This window comes from Pollicipes pollicipes, unplaced genomic scaffold (assembly GCF_011947565.3).
Source record: "Pollicipes pollicipes isolate AB1234 unplaced genomic scaffold, Ppol_2.1 Scaffold_2555;HRSCAF=2994_pilon_pilon_pilon, whole genome shotgun sequence".
Lineage (NCBI taxonomy): Eukaryota > Metazoa > Arthropoda > Thecostraca > Pollicipedomorpha > Pollicipedidae > Pollicipes > Pollicipes pollicipes.
The window spans coordinates 28,637,499-28,658,665 of record NW_023596136.1 but is presented as its reverse complement, the minus strand read 5'-3'; the positions used below and the strand labels follow the sequence as shown (position 1 = coordinate 28,658,665).

Here is a 21,167-nt window from a genome sequence, read left to right as displayed (position 1 = left end):
GTAGCTGCAGCGCCATTCTTAGCGGATCAAAGAGCTTCCATATCTGACGCGGTTAAAAGACAATTATGGCGCAAGGAGGAGCAAGTGAGTGTTCTTCATTGTAGTATCAGAAGTAGGAGTATCCTCGTTGGGGACGCCGGTGTTTCGTTGTCTAACCTTTTACAAAGTAAGTGCTTCAGCAATTAGGCGCTTGTATGCATCGCAAGTCGCTTGGTCTTTTAACAGGTATAATCACGTGTTTGCCCGTTGGGATTTATGTGCAGGCTACTAATAAGTATGTTATTGTTTATGTTTTTAGAACTTGTCAATGCTGTGGGTCATCTCAATGAGAAAGGAGTCCCCAAGTTGAATGGACCTTGGTTTTTCGTGGCTGAAATGCAGTGCAATAATTTAAACCAGTTGTTTGTATCCTGAGCAGTAAATATGCTTGATATTCTCCCTTAAGTTGTGTGCAGATAAACATGATAAGCTGGCCCCATTCTGCTTTAGGCCAGCCTGCAATGATTCCATCCATTGCACATGGTGTTCAAGTGACATTGAATTTCAGAATCTAGCACATGCATGCTAAGCTGCTAAAATTACATCCAGTGTGCCAGACCCCTATGTTGCAGTGGCATGCTGAATGTAACTTTAGCACTTAAGCTGAGCAAAATTATCAAACTATGTTTGTTTCTGATAATGTTTTGTTAGTATGTTCCCTGAAATTGACCTTGGGACATTATAAGGCAAGAAAAGATTATTGCTGTGTCAGCTTAAATTGCTGACAATTGTGCACCAAGCTATTGAGTGCTGGGCTCTGTAGTGTGCATGCACTGGCATTGTTATGTCTCTACCATATTGAACATGTGCATTGCAACTTGTGTTGTGCATATGTATTGTGATTTGTGATTTGTGTATGCTGTGCCATCAGTGTATTGTAGTTTGAACAAACTACTGCTCCTGAAAACATTGGTGCAAGACATTACTGCTAATAATGCCAATTTCTTTACCAATAGTTAGCACTTTCTTGAGCTGACTTTGCTGGACATGGCTTCATCTTGTAATAGTGTCAGCCCATACCTTTGCAACAAGCTATGGACATAGGTAATATTGATCATTGGCCCAATGTCTATTTCTCACTAACCTCTATGATGCTTAGAGATTGTGATGCCTGGAGAGATGGTGATCATAAAACATGAAACCTTTGCTTAACTAGGATGCACTGCATTTTATGTAAATCAAGTTGCATTTTCCTCAAATTATACCTATCATTTCTTATCACAAAATCTAATGTGTTGCACCTTGCTAGTCACTAGCAGCCTGGTATCAGGTGGACAGTAAATGGTCAATATTTTGTTTAATTTACATGCCGATGTAGAGATAGAAGTTGTCGAGGGACGTTGGATCTCTGTAACCTCTAAAAGAGTTAGTGATTAATCTGAAAGCAGGCAAACCTTGCTGTGGGAGAGGTCTCGCTGCAGGTCTCACTGGATATGATCCTACAGATAGCTCTGACACCACTGAAGGTTCACAGAGAACAATAAAAGGGTCTAAATCGGGACTGCATGGTCAACTTTAGCTAAGCTCACTTGGATCCAAGGGAACCAGAGGGGAACTGTTGCAAAAATGCCAGAACACTCACTATGCATTTTAGCTATCATGAGGCTGGTCATGCAAATCAAAGAAGTTCTGATTGATGGGTGGCAGAAAATGCATGTTGCTCATTCAACAGGATTGGGGACAAAACCATGGGACATGCACCTGTTCACTGACAAGGCACTCTGTAGCATTGGTATTGCAACATACTGGTCAATTGGCCAAAAGCTTGATGAATCAGGGAGAGATCCTGATGGCTTGTATGTCTGTTAGTCTGCGGGGCTTGGGCACAATGCCTGTCACTGAATTTATTTGAACTGTGAACTAGGCACAGTATAGGTGCATCATTGTAACATGGTTAACACCCTTGTCTCTTGCATGGGGTGTCTAACTAAAAAATGGCAGCATAGTGGCCCCTGAGTGCTTATATTGCCAGTGAACACAGCCATTGGCATACCAAGGTTGGTTACAGCTAGCTGTTTCTGCCTAGTTCCATACATTGTGATAGTTGTGTGCTGCTTGGTCTCATGAATGGAATACATCTCAGTGAAACACACCTTCCTTTAATGAAAGTATGTCATAGGGGTGGTGGTAGTGTATTGGTTGATTTGTCTGCAGTAACCATTGCATGTCTGGGAAACCAGCAGTTCAGGTTTTGATTTCCCTGGTGCCCACCCATCCTACCAAGGTGAGAGGAGACAAAATCATATAGCCTCAGCAGCTGAGTGTGTTATGAAGCCCCAATGACACACACGCAAAGTAGGCCATGATTGCTGGGTTATAATTATTGATACTGGATGTCATAGTTTGTCTGACTTTTGGGCATGGAATATGCATTCCCCATCTTTCTTCAATAAATAAGAATCAATTTGGAAGTATGGCAAGATCTTAAGACCAATGCTGATCTCCCAAGACCATCCTTAATGCCCTAAGGCCAGGCAGATGCTGGGGAATTGTTCTAAGCCCTTCCAATGGTGCAACATTGAGAAGGCTATTCATTTTAGAGGGTCATGTATTTATGACAGCTCTGTCATGCAATGACCTCTTCTCCAGAATCTCTGTTATCATTGAGATGGTGAATTTGGGTTAACAGACCAGTTACATATTCTATTTGACCATTCCAGCGTGACAAATGTACATTGAACAGCACAAGTACCATGACCAAGAAGTTAGAACTTGGGTTTGAGATGTGGGGTGCACTTGTGAAGCATTCAAGTACAATTTATGATAAAAAACCACTGTAATCAGTTAGGCTCATGTGGAGCCTATAATAGTGGCTGGATGGTAAATAGGGTGGATAAATGCATCCCAGATCAACAGTTGGATCCCTGGGCCCAGGGCATGTCTTTTCCAACAGTCTCTTCCCCATCCCCATGGAAAGCTGGCCATTCCTAGCAATAGCTGATCAATGGCTGGTCAGCTTGAAAACAACCGCAGTTGTTTGATGGCATGTGTCGCATTCCCGTGAAAAGCAAAAAGAGGAATGCAGGCTGTGCACTGCAAATTTATTAATATTGCTGTAGAAAATCTGTCATGATTGCGGACACCTTCATGCATTCAGGACCTGGTCACCATGGAAAGCAGGCTGATGGCCGTTATGGACCGTGCTCAGAGGCTCTCAGTCCCTATACACAGCAACCAGAGGTGTCTGGCGATGTCGGGGGCTGCATGTGCTTTGACTCGGCTTTCACCCACTTGGTTGGTGGGAATCCATTTTCAGAAAGAGAAAAAAATGTTTACCTGATCTGCATAAACTCCATTAGTCCATACACCAGAATCTGGTGAAACCGACGGCTACACGAGAATGTGGTGTAGCCGCCGGTTTCGAGACCTATCACCAACGATACATACTCGACTGCACATTGATGGATGGATCCAGTCCACAGTATCTAAACCTTCAAAATTCAAAATCAGGCCTTCAAAATGGCTGTGAATACTGTTCACTGCCACTATACTCGTCACATTGTACCCGCGGCCTGCTGATCCACTGTGAGGTACCAGGCCTTGTCCGACACTGGTGTAGTGACGGGATATCCGGTCCTGAAGCAGCAGCCCACAGTATGACCATTCTTAGCAGTCAGAAACTGACGGATGGACGGTCATTCTAATGATAGCATGCCTTCACTTTTCCAACTGCGGCGTTCGCATGTAAGTCATTCAGTGGCCATATGCCTCACCTATTTGTGTGTGGGTTTTATGTGTTATGCTTTGCAAATTTACGTAGTTGGGATATGCAGTATGGTTATGCTTGCTGACTAATTTTGCGTGGATAACTTTCATCGTTGCGTCTGTTTTAGGTGCATATAGAACTGAAAAAGGCTCACTCAGACAGAAAACATGGCTGCAGACCCAGCCAGAGAGAAGGCCCTACAGGACTACAGGAAGAAGCTAATGGAACACAGAGAGGTGGAAGGTCGCTTGAAAGAGAGTACGTATTACTCTAGCCATCGCGATACGGAAGTCTATTAACCGCGGAGATCTTGCCGAGGCAACGCTGTCGTGCAGCTGTGTCGTAGCATTTTGCAATAGCCGTGTCGTAGTATTTTGCAGCAGCCGTCGTGACGTAACACGAGCCGGAGGAACAAGGGCGGGGCATCCCACTGGCCGGGTTCGCTATTTTTTTCAGCCGGCGGGAGTGTGTTGTGAGAAGAGTGACGTCACGCTGACGGGGGTAGTGTAAGTGTGACGTCACTCTGACCCGTTGGTGTGTGACTGCAGTGCGTGAGCAGCTAAAGGAGCTGACCAAGGAGTACGACAAGTCAGAGAACGACCTCAAGGCGCTGCAGAGCGTGGGCCAGATCGTGGGCGAGGTGTTGAAGCAGCTGACCGAGGACAAATGTGAGCCGGGCCCCACGGCGCGCGCCGACCGATCCGTCACGGCGCCCGCGGAGCACGGCGGGAGCAAGCAGACGGAACATGTCGCTGATGTGCTCCTGTAACATAATTGGACTGGTCGGAAATAATGCAGCCTTATGCTGGGAGCAAGTTTGTGTTGGTCGTAATCAATGATGGTAGCTGCCCGGCTGGCTCCGTGCCGTGTTCCCAGATCTCGTTGGTGATCACCAGGATGCCCTCTGAGCGTATGGTGAGATGGAATGCCGTTTATTTCATTTGAGTGGGATTCCTGGCGTCGTTTTCCAACCGGGTTTTTGCATTTGCGGCCGGCAGTTATCGTGAAGGCCACCAACGGGCCGCGGTACGTGGTCGGCTGCCGGCGCCAGCTGGACAAGACCAAGCTGAAGTCGGGCACGCGCGTGGCGCTCGACATGACCACGCTGACCATCATGCGCTACCTGCCGCGCGAGGTCGACCCCATGGTGTACAACATGTCGCACGAGGACCCCGGCGACGTCACCTACTCCAGCGTCGGCGGGCTGGGTGAACAGATCCGCGAGCTGAGAGAGGTGCGTTCCCTGATCCGGGCCGAGAGCTGGCTGGTCGGTCGGGCCGCGCCCGCATGGAAGGCCGCTCCTCAGCGTACTGTATCAGGGAGATCCGCGATGCGTAAACGTGCGCGTGTTTCGGTGCCGCGCTGCGTGGCTGATTACTGCTGTTTTCGCACGTTTAGAACTGCAAACCTTGGTCTTCGTGTGAGGATATGAGAATGGACGACGTGCAGGCTCTGGCATACCGACGATGCTGTCGCTACGTTTAATCGATCTGTTAGCCGTGTTCTTGTCTTTCTGTGCTGTAAAGTCGAGTTAAATACGTCAGAACAGCCTTTCCCCGGACCAGCCGGCCCCTGACCGGCTGCTGACCGATCGCTGACTGCTGACTGCTGACTGCTGACTGGCTACCGACCGCTGACTGCTGACTGGTTGCTAACTGCTGACCGTCGGTGCGCGCCGCTGCCGCCAGGTGATCGAGCTGCCTCTGATGAACCCGGAGCTCTTCATCCGGGTGGGTATCACGCCACCCAAGGGCTGCCTGCTGTACGGGCCGCCCGGCACCGGCAAGACGCTGCTGGCGCGCGCCGTGGCTGCCCAGCTGGACGCCAACTTCCTCAAGGTGGGCCCGCCGCCCCGCCCCGTTCCGCCCCGCCGCCGTTCACTCGTCCGTGTCTCAGGCGTGCCTTGCGACCAGGTTGGTTTGGCTCCTCCATTAGATCGAAACCCTATAGCATACAGCCTATGGTGACGCCTTTCTCAGACGATGCTTGGTATCATTGTACATTTTCGGGATGAATTAGGGGAACCCGTATTTTAGATGTTGCCTTTAGTAGAGAACAAACCCAATGTTTCGAACAAATGCAATATTTCGTCATGTATTGGGATGAGCTATCGAGCCTTGCAGGGCAACCGACCATGCGAGCGTTCCGAAGGCATCAGCTTCGTGCCCTGTGCCAACTTGTGTCTGGTTCATGGGGCGACGAAAACTGTCCTCGACATTCGACGACGCTGGATGGTCCAGATTGGCGTGTTTAACACCGCACTTCCACTGCGAATTGGGCCGCCCGAACGCCGGCCCGGACATGTCGTCCTCAGTCCGGTCCCGTTATCATGTGGGCGGTGGCTGTTCCACGAACACGCGAGCGCGCGGGGATGTTTCGGACGTGACGGGCCGGGTTACGGCGTCAGCATCCCCGCCGGCCGTCTTAGCGGCTGTCTAACGCGCTCGCCCTGATGACGTGTGACCGGTTGGGGCGGTGGTCCGACTCATGCCGAGTTGGAGCACGGCCGTACTGGCCGACGCCGTCGGTGGTGGTCCGTCTCTGGGGCCGGGTCGGGGCCCGTTTGTCCTGTCCCGGCCGGGTGTCGCCATCACGCAGCGGCGCTCGGCTCCTCCGGCTCATTTCGAGGGTGGGCGGGGGGCGGGGGCTCGGCTAAAGCGGCTGGAGCGGTGTGGTGCTCTTGAGCGCCCGCGGGACGGCTCATTCGGTGGCGAATTATGCGTACTTGGTCGCCTGGATCAGAAGTGCATTTGTTATGATTGATGGGAGAATTGCTAATGATATTGACACACAATACATCGCGCTAGTGGCGTGAGTGAGCGGGTCATCCAGCCTCGTTAGAGCTCCGTGAGAACACGCAAAAGTAGCGTGCCGTGCATCTACGGTGGCACGCGGAGGCTCGGACTGTCCGGTCTTAATCACGGACACGGTGATCTAAGACTGCGTTTTGCAATGTGTATCATCCGCGCGGAAAGCTCAGAGCTACTATGGCGACATTTATCGTTGAATTTGTGGTACGTGCGGGGAGTTGTGCGCGCTGCAACAGTTTACCACTTTTCTAGCATGTATTTTAACCGGCATAGGGATTTACGTTGGGTAAACGTCTGCATAGATGGGGCATTTGCAATGTCGTGTGCTTTGATTCGCACCACAAGGCAGTGCAGGCCTTTTTCAGTTATGCGGCTTGGCCATGCATATGAAGCAGCGAATGTCCTGTTGGGCGCCAGCTAACGCCCCTGGTTCGCCCTCCCGCCGCTAGGTGGTGTCGAGCGCCATCGTCGACAAGTACATCGGCGAGTCGGCCCGACTGATCCGAGAGATGTTCAACTACGCCAAGGACCACCAGCCGTGCATCATCTTCATGGACGAGATCGACGCCATCGGCGGCCGGAGGTGGGTGGCCGCGGCTCTGGCCGGGGCTGGTGCTGACTCGCGGGCCACTGCTCAGCGATATACCCGTGTCCTGGCACCCGGCGGGCTTAAAAGACGCCTTATATATAGTGTCAAGAGAGACGGCAAGGAAACATCGGATATTCCAGGAAATGTAGTTAAAATGAAGATCAGCCTACCTGACATTTCGATATCCAGCTGTTCCCAAGCGGTGAAACGCCAACGAGACCTCCAGCTCTGAGCTGGGAAAGAGCACGTCAGGAGGGTAGCCGTTGTGGGAACGCGTGTCGGCCGGTGCGGCGGCCGACACCTGGTGGTGCCACCCCGGCTGGCAGCCGAGGCTGACCGGCGCCGCGTGGGCCGCCAGGTTCTCCGAGGGCACGTCCGCGGACAGGGAGATCCAGCGCACCCTGATGGAGCTGCTCAACCAGATGGACGGCTTCGACTCGCTGGGACAGGTAACCGCGCTAGGCGGCGGACGTGCCGGGGCGGGCGGGGTAGCGGGCTGAGGCTGGCGTCTATTTCGCGTGAGAGCCTGCCGCCCGGCGTGGCGTGGTGCTGCGCCGCGTCCGCCCGCCCAGCCAAGGGCCAGTGGTTGGAGTGCGTCATCACTGGACCGTGCGGGAATCTGACCCGAACGACGGTTATCTGGCACGGGTACCTTTCAGCTCTGACACCAGGCGGGAGCTCGCAGCCCTCAGGTTCTCGGGATACCCCGACACGGGATACCCTGTATGTATGGGCGCCTTATGACCAGGTTAGTCGGCGCGCCCTTGAGCCCAAATCATCGCCATCGGGATAACCCGCGTCGAGAGTTGGTGTGTGACTTAGGGTGTGGTCGGCTCCTCTGTGTCTGCGAGACTATGAAGACAGGCTGAATGGCGACAGCGCCTGATAAATGAACACCCAGTGCACTCTGTCGCCGAGGAGATAGCCGAACGGACCCTGACGCTGGCGCCCCGCCCGGGTCCCCAGGTGAAGATCATCATGGCGACGAACCGGCCGGACACGCTGGATCCGGCGCTGCTGCGGCCCGGCCGGCTGGACCGCAAGATCGAGATCCCGCTGCCCAACGAGCAGGCGCGCCTCGACATCCTCAAGATCCACGCCGGCCCCATCACCAAACACGGCGACATCGGTCAGTCAGTCAGTCTGAGTCAGTCTGAGTCAGTCAGTCAGCCAGTCTGAGTCAGTCAGTCAGCCAGTCTGAGTCAGTCAGTCAGTCAGTCAGTCAGTCAGTCAGTCTGGCGCCCCGGCCGCCCCCGCGCGGTGCGAGCTGAAGGGGGGGGGCTGTCCGTGACACGACAGCATCAAGGGCAGCGCCGGTCTGGTGCCCAGACCAGCACCCCGTGTTTTTGCCTCTGTAGTTCTGGCTGAGTGTGTTTCAGTTTTTGGTGACCGTACTGCCTCGTGGCCCACTATCACGGCTATGGCCATTGATGATGATCCATTGTGCACTACCAGCGCCGCCAATGGCTTAGAAAGCCTTAGCCCATCGACCAGTGCTTCTCCCGCTGCCGGTGTGACACGACCGCACGCCTACTCAGAGCGCCCGTGTGCTCTACTCCGCATACCGCTGTCTGCGTTGCACGCCCCGTCTCACGCCGCCCGTCCGCCGGCAGACTACGAGGCGGTGGTGAAGCTGTCCGACGGTTTCAACGGCGCCGACCTGCGTAACGTGTGCACGGAGGCCGGGCTGTTCGCCATCCGTGCCGACCGCGAGTACGTCGTCGACGAGGACTTCATGAAGGCCGTCAGGAAGGTGGCCGACAACAAGAAGCTGGAGAGCAAGCTCGACTATAAGCCACTCTAGGCGCGGCCGCCGCCGCTGCGTGACGCTGGTCTGTGACGTCACGGTTGTTTGAGTGACGTCACAGGAGGTGCTCGGTAGCAGGGCTGGCGGAGCCGGGCCCTGTGGTTGCGGTGGCCGCTGAGCCGGGCGGAGAGCGCCGCAGCAGGTGACAGTGCGCAGGGACGTGCTGCCGGTGGATAACAAAGCACCGCCGGCTAAGAACCGCCGATTGCGGCCCTTCTCATACATCTCGACGACCGATATGTTCGCTTCTTGCGGTGACTTTGCAGCCGCGAGATCCGCGAAAGACAGCCATGTCTACCAAATACAGATATACGAACAGAACTAAGCATGTATTTCGCGACCGGCGCTCAGCACGAAGCACCATCATCGGTCGCGACACAAACCGGCGACAATCGGTCCCACGCGCACCCTGGCGCCACTGGGAGAGGTCCGGAGCCGCGCCACCGGCGCGCCGGTGGTGCCGGCGCCGGCGTCGGCGCTGAGTGGCCGGCCGAGCCCGCCGAGCCCGCCGACCGGCCGGCTGGTCACCAAGTCCGCGGGTGGGGCGGGCTCGCCGCCCCATCATACGATCATCTCCAGCTCGCGGGCGTACTCGATGGTCTGTTCGGTCAGCTCGAGCGAGGCCACGCCCTCCTCGTGGCTGATTTTCTTCTCACGCGGGAACACCACGTAGCCGCTGCTGTCCGTCGACCAGCCGCGCTGCGCACGTGCGTAGTGGGGTCAGAGGGGTACGTGGTTGGGGGTTGGGTCACAGGGGCGCAGTATTGGGGCCACAGGGGCACGTAGCGGGTTCAGAGAAGCACGGACTGACGGCGCACTCGCTGCATCACCGCAACCAACAGCAACGCGTTAAAGCGGCGCACCAAGCACCAATCAAAGTAATTATAAGTCGTGTATAAGTAACCAGTCATGTACTCGCTGTCACGGGCACAATGAAGGCTAAGCTAACGGAATTGAACTCAAAATGCATCTGGGCGCGTCATCACCGGTAATTTGTCGCATCGCGTGTCCCCGCGGAGGCATGGCGAGCGTGAGAATAACCGCGTCGATAGCGATGCCTCAAATGCAAGCGGGATGCAACGCTCACACATCAAATGGGCGCGTAATATCCTATATCTCGCCCACTCTGCCAAGCGCGCGGCCTTCCAAAGCCGAGCCATCGCCGCCACATTTGTATGCGCCTTCGGGTGGTCGCCAGACAGCGGCCGGCGACGATGGCCGTCTGCCCAGCGGGTCTCACCTTGGTGACGAAGACGGGCAGCTCGGCCTTGCTGGAGAGGCCGAGCATGCGCACCACCTCGCCGGCCGTCATGCGCTCGTACGCCTTCTCCATGCAGGCGCCGATCTCCTCCCGGATCGTCTCCAGCAGCAGCTCCACGAAGAAGCGGTAGTGGAAGGCGGGCACGCTGCTCTTGGCCAGGAAGATCTGCGGCGCGCGCGGCCAGCGGTCGGTGATTTGGGCGGGGTGCCGGCCTCGCGCACGCGTGGGCCGACGCGTTGTGATGTCGTGGGAGTGAGTTTTCACGCCATTAAGGAAAGTCAGGCGGAACGTCACAACAGAGCCACACATCGGTACGCAGCGAGACAGAGGCTTAACACCGCAGTGTCCTGGTTACAATATATGCCAACGAACTGTCACATCGATACCATCTCATCTATCTCAGCATATGTGTAGTGGGGAATCAGCATGACATTCGCAGCGGACGGAGGGTAAGGATCTATCTTTTTATGATTGTGACAGGCATGGCAACCCATCAATCATTCTAAAACAGCGGTGGCCATGAGAGCATATTTATCACTCTACAACAGCAGCCATGGACACATATTAATCATTCCACAACAGAGGCCGTCATGCACCCGCGGGCACGCTTTGGTCTCATCCCGTCCCGCCACCGCCTGAGCTCACGGCATCGGTGGTACCTTGTTATAGCTGCCCTCCATGAGGTACTGCTCCAGGGCCACGGGGTACTTGATGTACACGTTGTTGTGGATGGCGTCTGACGGCAGCAGTTCCAGCTCCGTGTGAAACTCGCCCACGCGGTTCTGCGCCAGCAGCGCCAGCAGGTTCAGTCCCAGCAGCTGCAGCTGGTACGCCGACTCGGGCAGCTGTGAGCCCCTGCCGCACGTGACCAACAGTAGGGATCAGCGCCGGTGGTGTCTGTTCAGTGGACTGGAAAGGCTAGCACCGCAGGACCACTTCCGCAGTGCGAGCCAGCGAACCGAGCACAATGTGACAGCTCACTACTTATAAGTAATGTATATGACATCCAGGCATTACATGAACATGGCAGGGCATTGTCGGAAATAGCAAACAACACGAACGCTATACCTCACGCTGCCAAGGGCAAAGACTCCCACATGATCTAAGATATGCTCAGAAATTATTGTGACATGCCAGCGCCCCTACCGCCATACTGATACAGTGTGTTCACATAACGCATTGTGTTAGCATCGAAATGTTGTCATGTCAACACAATCCCTTGTTGACATCATGTCATCATGTCTGAGTCAACATGTCAACATCCCTTCTCAGGGCAAAAGGCACCAACGCAGCACAATTTAACCATCCCCGCGGCCACGTCATCTGCAGCGTTTTGCAGCGAGCCGCGTGCTCCGGTGCGCGCGCGCGCGGTCACCCACTTGTAGTCGTTGTAGTAGCACTTGAGCTGGGCCATGTAGCGCTCGAAGGCGGGGATGTCGTGACGCTCGACGGCGCACTGCACGCCCATCTCGAGCACGTCACGCGCGATGATCAGCTCCTGCTTGGAGGCCTCGGCGTGCGACGTCGGCAGGAAGGTGAGCCGGGTCAGCGCCAGCTGGCGACAAGGGCGGGGCGGTCGGCATGGGTGGTGGCACGGTCAGACACGTCGCCCCTGTTTGGGCGTTATAGGGAGCGTCAACAGCTGAGATAATCTTGCACCAGGTCAGCACCAACTGTTGATGACACCGACAGACCAGTTGGCACCAGCTGGCTACTGATCACCTCTGGGAGGTAACATAGTCACAACATGATGCAGCACTTGTGCTTGCAAAGGATGTCACACTGCCTCTTGTCCTGTCCTGTGTGAAAGCTCTGTACTTCACATGTCATTACTATATACATACTAGGCACATTGCAAATACTTTGTACAGGATTATTGACATAATGCTGCAGTGTATTAATGACACTGGACAAGAAATGAAGTAAACCAAGCACTACCTTTGCCTTTGTAAGATAGTCTTCACATTTCTTGAGATTCCTGGTCTTTGATGACCACTCTTTCACTAGGCTCTGGTGAATTTTCACCACCTCATTAAGGGAAGCCATTTGAAGCTTGTATCTGAAACAGAAAACAAAAAAACATCTTGTGTGTGTAATGCAAAGCAAAAATCACAGCAGCCCACCACCAGCCACTGAATCAAGGCTGTCACTTCACACAGTTTCCAAGGTATGCCAACTCAGAGTGTTGAAATGCTATGATTCTTACATAAGAGCACTGGAAAATTTTGACCCTACCATCTTATTTGTTTGAACACACGCATACTCAATATCACCATCACCTACCACCACATACATGCTCAGTACCACTATCTGCAGTCCAGACATCAGCTATTCAGGCAATACTATGTCAGTCTCCTGCATTTATATCAAACATTATCTACATCATGGGACTTCAGACAAAAGTAAGCTTTGCAATTTGTGATAACACATGGGCACAGCATACACTGGGACTAAACCTGTAAATGCAGTCATAACATATGTGCACACATATGCGTGCATCCACATGCCATCCATAGCATTCTGATCCCACCCTGACAATCAGCCATCACACAATTTAAATTATGGAACTGCTCAGGATGAGTGCAGTTCACTCTTGTACTGTTTATGTTTAGTGATTCCACATACTTTAAGTACCAAAGTAATGATTTACTCTTACCAATTTCTATAAATAATTGTTCATTAACTTATTCATAATGCTCTTATACTGGTATGCATGCAGCATTGTCATCTGCAATCTGCGGTATTGTCAGTGGAACGGATGGGAAAGGGGTTGGGGTACACAAAGTATGTAGCTCTTGACTAGAAGCACATGGGCATTGCTCGTGAGTTATGTTCAAAATGGTCATCCAATATAACTCTCCACAGCATCATGCTCTATAGCAAGAAATTCAAGAATATTACCAAAGAACTGTGTGTCAGGAGAGAAACTCTTCTGGTTGGATCATGAATGTGGGGCATGGGAGCAAGGCATGATCCCCCCTACCAACCCCTTAGTTTCTAATGAATTAAACATTGAAACTACATATGTTGACAGGAGAGAAATCACAAAAGAAAGGCTATCACCCCAAAGCTTAGAAGCCAGACTGTATAAAATGCAGGTGATAGTAAGCATGCCCAATATAGCAGTCACATTTCAGCAACAGTTTCAGTATGTACATTGTGTGACTCTGAAGACCCTGAGTTTGCATGGTTACCACCAATTTTGGCACATGTTGAGCCAATGTTTCTGTAATGATGCTACAATACTTTCAACATTATTTCCATCAAAACACCTCTAAAACATTATTTCCATCACATGCATGCTTCAGGCTTGGAGCACCAACATCATAGATGTTTGGTGTGGTGTGCATGTAACTGAGCTCACTAGCTTGTCACATACATTGTGTGTCACACCTCCATTTTTTTGCCATTTCAGCTAAGCCTTTACTATGCCACTAATAAAATCATCTGCACAGGCATCCGAAAGGAAATTTCATTGTGATGTTGAAAATTGATTGCAAATCATCTATTTTACTCACTGTTGCATGATCCATAACCATGTGCCTTTTCTGCAGCCTGTTTCCTGAGGCTCATGGCAAACTACCACCGCATCCTCGAGAACCGGCAAACAAAGACTGACACGCGACCCCAGCTCAGACTTACCACACTATGCTGGTTTCAGAAGATTTTAATTTACACTTCCTGGTAGACAAACCAGCATTTGTCTTGGACTTCTGGCAACTAAATTCAGCCCTTCAAGAATAGCACAGGCACCTCCGTAACCTAAAGTAATCCTCACTACGCCTGTGAACTCAAACTCCAGCGCCTACGAACAGCACAATAACAAATTCAGCCTATTCATTCAGCCCAAGGATTCAGCCGGCCTGTTTCGTCGTATGCGCTGAGTTAGCCACTTGGGGCAGTCACCGCCTGTGGGTCGAGTCAACTAAATCTAACGCGACGCGACGTTATCCTGGCAGTGCTCCGATCAAAATTAGTGCGCTATATAAAACAATTTCAATGGGGAGCACTCTGCAGTATCGCAGGTTCTCTCTATGCACAGAGTATCAATACAGATCGCAAGATCTGGCCGAGAGAGGGGCAATCCCGACGTTTTTGTTAGTCTGGTTCGGCATTCGTGCCCTTGTCCCTGTTAGTATGCGCATCCTTGGTTCTATCGTCCAACAGTACCTAGAGTCGGTTCGGTCTCAGCAATCCACTTCGCGTAGTTAGATGGATTATTTGTTGTTGCTTTTCATCTTTGTCTCCTTTTCACCGTATCTTCACATTCGGCATCTTGCCGAAGTTTTCCCACGAACACCAGTATGGTTGGACCTCATCCGCATGACGGCCATAATCGTTGCGCGAGATCCCGCCTAATCGCGATTCACACCACAGACCCGGATTCTGTGCCTGAGCGTGCCGCCCAGACAATCGCGCAGAGTTCTCAGAAAATGTCATCCATGGTAATGTAATCACACACATGACCTGCATGCGAATCAACACTTGCGCAGCCCGGTGCAGGCCATATCCTAGCCCTGGCCATACCCCAGCACAACTTCGGGTGAAATGCTGAGCAGCAGGCGTCTGGTCGCGCCTGTGTACAGCCGCTTATGCCACCCATTTATTTCCGTAATGTTCCTTACACAAATTGTTTTCTAACATTCGCATACCTGCCCACACTGACATCAGAGAACCGTGACCCTCCCGTCCCACACGACACCGCGTGCCATTTCATTCGAGAGTCACACCACTCGAGGCATCAACTTCGTCAATGACGCACGCCCATAATATATTTAGACCAGAATAACGAAATATATATAATATTATATTTATATTTAGACCAGAATAACGAAAAGGATACTGACAGTACAACGCGGACGAAAACAGACGTGCCTGGATTTCTCTATATTCCCAGATGCATAAAACACGTGACACTCGCAGAGTGCAGCCTTCCAGCTCCTTGGCTACACGGAACACATCACGGGTGTACGCCCGACACACAGACATCAAGAACACTATGCACAGTGCGGTGGCCGAGCTGAGCCCAGTGAACGTTTGGGAGGAATGCATCTGTTCGGCAAAAACATTTTCGGTTTATACATCAGACAAAAGTGGGTGCGACCAACCGTGGCAAACAGCACACAATCGTATGGAAAGCTACAGATCAAGCTTCCATGTGCACCGAGCGGCTCCGGCACTCTGTCCCACTCACCGTTTCCTTGAAACAGCGGGCCCGGGAACAGCCTAATATACCTCAATTCCTACACCACAAATCCTCCGTCTCCAGGCCGAGCATCACCGTCACTGGACACGGCTGCCGCGGCGCCCGGCGCTCCATGGCGCCCGAGGGTGACAACGCGCGGTCCTCCCGAACCGTCGCGTCCGGTGTCTCCCTGCGGCATCGGCTCCACCGGCGGCACCCGAGTCTACACGCTCCAGCGTCCAAGGAGAGCCAAACACCGGCCGTCCGTACAGAGCAGACACATTGTCCGGGCGCGCGCCGCTCAGTCCTTGGCGTCGCCAATGCCGTCGGCGTTGATGGCGAACATGGCCTCGGCCTCGGGCAGACACGGCGAGTCGTATATCTTGCATATCCGGGTCTCGCCCCGACCCTTCCTCAGGTACAGCCTGGCAACGGGGTCGATCACATGAATAACGACAGGAAAATGTGTGTTGGTGTAGTTGAAAATGTGTGTTGGTGTAGTTACAGTGCAAAGATGCGTTCTAATGACTGCTCACATTGCCGCACTGCAAAAGAACAGCGATGAACTTACCACCCACCACACCAGCAAGTCAAGGAAATCGTCGATGTCTCAGGCTCTCAGCATGACAAGCTGCCTGGTCCTCTCCGCCTACTCCAAATCAATCACAGCCAGACCTCCAACCCAGCGGCGCAATGTTCCTATATTCGGCCACTTGGGTGGCAGGGATGTCGATGCATGTCCATGCTATCGCACCTCTACCTCGCAGGTCGCTGCCTGTTGCTCCTCCCCTTGCTCAAGACAAGCCACTCAGCACCGAACCAGGCCGAGGTGGCGGTCAGCCCCACGTCCAGACACCCCGGGCTTGACTAATCGGTCGGGCAGGTCAAATGTCAGGGTTCGGGGTCAAAGGCTAACGGATTAACAGCCAACTCACTGTGTGCGCGAATGCCGCAGGAGAGTCATGATTCGGGTAGCCCGAATTTATGTTTACCTGCTGCACTCCCAACTGGATGAATTCTGGGACGCTTCAGTGGCTACGCATACACGCGTCTCCCCCCCCCCCCCCCCTCCCCGACCAATCAAACATCAACCCTGGTGGCACCTCACCTGGTAGCGGAGGCGTGCGCAATGATGTTGAACACCACCCCTGGCGGCGCCTCACCTGGTAGTGGAGGCGCGCGCCATGATGTTGAACACCACCCCTGGTGGCGCCTCACCTGGTAGTGGAGGCGCGCGCCATGATGTCGAACACGACCCCTGGTGGCGCCTCACCTGGTAGTGGAGGCGCGCGCCATGATGTTGAACACCACCCCTCGTGGCGTCTCACCTGGTAGTGGAGGCGCTGCGCCATAATGTCGAACACCACCCCTGGTGGCGCCTCACCTGGTAGTGCAGGCGCGCACCATGATGTTGAACACCACCCCTGGTGGGGTCTCACCTGGTAGTGGAGGCGTGCGCCATGATGTTGAACACCACCCCTGGTGGCGCCTCACCTGGTAGTGGAGGCGCGCGCCGTGATGTCGAACACCACCCCTGGTGGGGCCTCACCTGGTAGTGGAGGCGTGCGCCATGATGTTGCCGCCGATGGGCTTCTTCGGGTCGGCGGCGAACATGGCGGCGCCGTCCACCTGCGCCACCACCTGGTTACTGATGAGCACGGCGATGCCGAACTCGTCGGCCAGCCGCAGCAGCATGCGCAGAAAGCGCGCCAGGTGCATTTGGCGCGCCGACAGCTCGCCTCGGCCGCTGTAGTCGGTGCGGTACAGCGAGGTGGCGCTGTCACAGATCAGCAGCGCGTACCTGCCCAGGTCAGCCGGGGGCAAGGGGTCAGCTGGGGTTACAAGGTCAGCGCCCGGCACGATCGGCCGGGTCACGGAGACGGTCACAAAGTCGGCACGGCTGTGCGGCCAGTTCGGGTTACGGAGTCAGCATGAGTCAGCGAGCAAGGGCAGGTTTCGGGGCATACATGGGTCACATGGCAGTGCAGGCCAGGAGTTCAGCAGGGTTATGGATTCAGCACGAACCACTGGCTCATCATGCCACGAACCACGTCCACGTTTCCAGGGGGTTAGCACGGCTCACGAAGTCTTCATCGTCCATGCGGTCGGCATGGGTCACGGCTGTGGAAGGTCGGCTGGGGCCCCTATTGGCAATACCACCGGGCACACACCAACCGCCTAACCAATGAACAACCGTTTGGGCCGCACAGGTCACGGACGTAACCCGGCGACACACACAAACGGGGCGCGTCGTGTCGCGGACGGAAACGGCCGGCCGCGCGCGCCAGTCTCTCCCGGCCAGTCACCTGGACTCGGCCATCATGGCGGACGCTTGGATGAGCAGCTGGGTCTGGTGGTCCGAGTTGTAGGCGCGCGCGTACGCCACGTTGTCGAGCACGTCGGCGCCGCTGAGGCCGTAGCGCTCGGCGACGGCCAGCAGCCGCTCGGGGCGGAACGTGCCCTCCGTGTCCACGTAGAGGCACTTGCCCTCGCCACCGCCCATGTCCACCGGCAGCTGGCAGGTGACAGCCATCGTGTGGCACAGCTGCGTCTTGCCTGCGGCGCCGGCAGCCGCGCGGTCAGCTGGCGGGTCCGCGGGCGATCGGGGGGGGGGGGGGGGGGGGGTACCAGCGGCAGAGGCACGGACAGCTGACGACAGGGCGCTGCTGAGAGAATCTGCTGACTCGTGATGACATCCGTATGGTGGGGGGGGGGGGGGGGGTGGAGAACGGCATAATGTTTGTGTGAAATCGTGAAGGGACAGGGACCACTGCGTACAAATACAGGACCCATTCATGTAACCGGCTGACTGGACGGCGTTCGTTTAACAGTCTCCGTAATAATCGCGAAGTTCACGACGAGAGGTCATGAGGAAGGTACTTGTGGTCAACTTGCTATCTTTAAGGGATGTGACGCGCATGTCGTCACACATCCTTTCAATAAGGGCCAGCTCTGTGACAGAACGCTGCTCTACAGCAACTATAACGTCAGATAAGCACAACAGTGTCTCACAACAACCGGTTTAGTATCCAACGACCACGGCATCAGGCAGGCACAGCGTCTGGACACCCCACGAGAAAGTTGACAACCTGGTGCTGTTACTGTGGTGTTTCTCCAGACATACACAAAAAATCGCATCAATAACCAAAAATCAGTCAGCGCAATGAGTCCAGCAACTGCAGATATAATCACACGTACTCAACAAATGTACCGCGGAAGGTGACTCCAAGCAGCAGAGCCCACCAGAATCATCCACGTGAATCTTCTCTATGGCAGGCGCCCCTGGGCCCAAGCGCGCGTTTACCAGCAGCGTCGCCCCCCGCCCTCCACCAGCCACCTCGTTGCCGCACCAGCCGCCTCTGCAGTCGGCGAGCTGACGGGCGCCAGCGCGTGCGGCGCGCGCCGCCGCCGTCGCCGTCCGCCCGGCCCAGCCCAGCCACTGACCTGTGCGGAACTCGCCGAACATCTCCGTGATGGAGCCCGTCTCGATGCCGCCGCCCAGCAGCTTGTCCAGCTCCTTGGAGCCGGTCGTGATCTGGATGATCTCGGACCGCTTCTGGTGGAACTCCGTGGCCGTGGTGAAGCCCATTGGCACCAGTTTACCCGCCTCCACCTGGATGGAGAGGGGCGCCGGTGTGATGTGACGATGGGAACGACCCGCTTGAAAATAAGTCAGGTCAGGTCGGACCGGACCGGGACGTGTAATTCAGTCGCATGCAACCGGACCGGACCAGACCATACTGGGTCCGGCTGAAGAAAAGAAAGATACCGTGCATGCATTGATTGTTTTAAAAGGGAAACTTTTTGCCCCATATCTAGGAAGAACTTAAACTTTGAATGTTGACCAATTTGACCATTGCTAGGAGCAGGAAATATTTCAAACCCAGTTCTTACCAATATTTTGTCTGCCTTGGCTTCACTTATCCCTTTTATTCCAAGGAGCTGCTTCTTAGGGGCAAAGGCTACTGACTCAACAGTGTGGAATCCAGCCTCCATAAGCTTCTTGACATCAGCAGCCCCTATGCCATGGCTCTGAAAGACAATTACATAGCATGACAACTACAGACAAACCATTATAGACAATTGCATGAAAGTTACACAGCATAGCTAGTTGACAGGAATGTGAACCTCACTGAGCTGCATAATAGTCAGTATGTGATTAGGCACACTGGTAATGTCAAATGCATCTGTTTTCCCAGCACACAAATACAAAAATAACATGATGACCTCAGCAAGAATATCAGTTTCAGAGATATGCAAAGGTCAGAACAAAAACACACATGTTTACCTCTAGTTTGTTTATGAGCAATGGCCCAAAGTCTTCATCTTCTTCAGCTGTTGCAACAACTTGTTCTACTTGGGCCAGGGCCATCTTGGCGTTCAGCTTTTGCTCTGTTATTTGTAACACAGTAAATCCACTCACACTCCTGAGGAGATAAAAAAATAATGCACTGGTAGCATGGTAACCAATGCATCAAAATAAAGATAATCACAACAACCAACCAGGAAGCAAACAGATGATGCACATGATAGGATGCGAGTAGGTACTAGCTGGTGTTGGGCAATAAGAAATGGCAATGACAAATGTCTCGTTCTGCTATCTAAATGAGCAATTGAACATTGTCATCAAGTAGCATCTTTTGAATGCCCGCATACCTACCAAAAAGGTCTCACAAAAACACACAAAAAATGATATTATGAAAAAGTGTGCATATGATGGATCTGCACAATAAAAATTGCCTGAAATTAATGAACTGCATGAAACCACCAAGGTGCATGGTAATAGGTGGAAATGACAAATGGTTAATGACTCTGATAGGAAAAACCAGGGCTAATTATACCACCATGTTTATCAGTCACTCCTAAACCACTTAAAAACTGGCAATGACAGCCTTGTATTTTATCACCAGAATGGTTATCCTCCCAAAGCCTCAGGCACCCTTAGCAATAAACCAATAATATATATATATATATATATATATATATATATATATATATATATATATATATAATAAACCAACAAAGCAAAAAACAAATAAATAGCAAACCATAGCAAGTGAAAGTCAAAGGCAACCAAGTTTAAGTGAATGACAGGTAAGGACCAAGGTAGGTACTCATGTGTGTTGGTTAATAGTTGCTACACCTGTAGCTTCTTTTCATTACAGATTCAGCTTCCTTACCCTGTACTGCTTCAACACCATGAGTGCACAATGGACCAAACTACACTGAAGCAACAGTAGCATTTTAGTAAACCTATATCATGTCTAGTGATCCCACATCATGAATGTTTTCAAATCACACACCTGAATCATGAATCATGCCCAACAATCCCGGCTCGGTGCTTTCCCTATCCAAGATTATATTGAGATGGCCTGAAGATGTAGCAAACCATTCTAACAGAATAATGAAAGGTGCTAAGAACACATCAGTTTAACAAATAATGAGGCACGAAGTAAAGAGTCCACACTTTTAATGCAAAAACGAAGGCACCCGTCGTTCAAAACATACACCAATTCCCACGAGCCTCTTCAAAAATTGCGCTTCCCGTGTCGAAGTGTTTTCGTGACCACGCAGTAAACATGCACCAGCGCGCCCGAAAATCGAATAATGTGAATAGTCTAAGTGTGCCTAAAAAGTAGCCTAAAATATACAGGAAACAAGTCAACATTTGAACAATAAAATTACCAAATTTACTTTTTTGTGTTGAAATAATAAAATTTGAGCTTTAAAACAGATTTCAGCATACATAGCGGCAAAATTCCAGGTTTTA

At 52.7% G+C, this 21,167-nt stretch overlaps 3 protein-coding genes across 5 annotated transcripts; 1 reads left to right on the top strand and 2 right to left on the bottom strand.

Annotated features, from left to right (window-relative positions):
* Positions 1-103: 103 nt before the first annotated feature.
* Rpt4 (Regulatory particle triple-A ATPase 4) lies at positions 104-9,276 on the top strand. Of its 2 annotated transcripts, none has more exons than XM_037229901.1 (9): positions 104-166; positions 3,873-4,003; positions 4,294-4,413; positions 4,744-4,979; positions 5,434-5,583; positions 7,005-7,138; positions 7,503-7,593; positions 8,111-8,273; positions 8,758-9,276. In XM_037229901.1, exons 2-9 carry the CDS (start codon positions 3,913-3,915, stop codon positions 8,946-8,948), a joined length of 1,176 nt encoding a protein of 391 aa, XP_037085796.1. In that variant the 5' UTR covers positions 104-166; positions 3,873-3,912; the 3' UTR covers positions 8,949-9,276. The 2 variants fall into 2 exon arrangements, with proteins under 2 accessions (XP_037085796.1, XP_037085803.1); XM_037229908.1 differs by having other exon boundaries at positions 131-225.
* Rpn12 (regulatory particle non-ATPase 12) lies at positions 9,266-14,088 on the bottom strand. The gene is made up of 6 exons (XM_037229918.1): positions 13,855-14,088; positions 12,151-12,271; positions 11,592-11,767; positions 10,872-11,067; positions 10,192-10,377; positions 9,266-9,650 (listed from the first exon to the last, which is right to left on the bottom strand). Exons 2-6 carry the CDS (start codon positions 12,256-12,258, stop codon positions 9,513-9,515), a joined length of 804 nt encoding a protein of 267 aa, XP_037085813.1. The 5' UTR covers positions 12,259-12,271; positions 13,855-14,088; the 3' UTR covers positions 9,266-9,512.
* A 950-nt stretch (positions 14,089-15,038) lies between these two features.
* spn-A (RAD51 recombinase homolog spn-A) lies at positions 15,039-20,982 on the bottom strand. Of its 2 annotated transcripts, none has more exons than XM_037228488.1 (7): positions 20,906-20,982; positions 19,686-19,824; positions 19,292-19,429; positions 18,842-19,010; positions 17,704-17,953; positions 16,947-17,198; positions 15,039-15,822 (listed from the first exon to the last, which is right to left on the bottom strand). In XM_037228488.1, the coding sequence occupies exons 2-7, from the start codon at positions 19,767-19,769 to the stop codon at positions 15,699-15,701; spliced, it is 1,017 nt and encodes a 338-aa protein (XP_037084383.1). In that variant the 5' UTR covers positions 19,770-19,824; positions 20,906-20,982; the 3' UTR covers positions 15,039-15,698. The 2 variants fall into 2 exon arrangements, with proteins under 2 accessions (XP_037084383.1, XP_037084390.1); XM_037228495.1 differs by lacking the exon at positions 20,906-20,982 and adding an exon at positions 20,701-20,899.
* Positions 20,983-21,167: the final 185 nt, after the last annotated feature.

Excerpts from the sequence above, each read along its gene's own strand:
- Rpt4 (XM_037229901.1), top strand. The coding sequence starts at position 3,913 with ATGGCTGCAGACCCAGCCAGAGAGAAGGCCCTACAGGACTACAGGAAG. Across the intron at positions 4,414-4,743 it reads GCAGCTGACCGAGGACAAAT|TTATCGTGAAGGCCACCAAC; the intron begins GTGAGCCGGGCC and ends TGCGGCCGGCAG. Across the intron at positions 7,139-7,502 it reads GACGCCATCGGCGGCCGGAG|GTTCTCCGAGGGCACGTCCG; the intron begins GTGGGTGGCCGC and ends GTGGGCCGCCAG.
- spn-A (XM_037228488.1), bottom strand. The coding sequence starts at position 19,769 with ATGGCCCTGGCCCAAGTAGAACAAGTTGTTGCAACAGCTGAAGAAGAT. Across the intron at positions 19,430-19,685 it reads TGCTCATAAACAAACTAGAG|AGCCATGGCATAGGGGCTGC; the intron begins GTAAACATGTGT and ends ATTGTCTTTCAG. Across the intron at positions 15,823-16,946 it reads GCGCACGCCTCCACTACCAG|GCTGTACCTGAGGAAGGGTC; the intron begins GTGAGGCCCCAC and ends CCCCGTTGCCAG.
- Rpn12 (XM_037229918.1), bottom strand. The coding sequence starts at position 12,258 with ATGGCTTCCCTTAATGAGGTGGTGAAAATTCACCAGAGCCTAGTGAAA. Across the intron at positions 11,768-12,150 it reads ACTATCTTACAAAGGCAAAG|CTGGCGCTGACCCGGCTCAC; the intron begins GTAGTGCTTGGT and ends CCTTGTCGCCAG. Across the intron at positions 9,651-10,191 it reads TGCCCGTCTTCGTCACCAAG|CGCGGCTGGTCGACGGACAG; the intron begins GTGAGACCCGCT and ends GCACGTGCGCAG.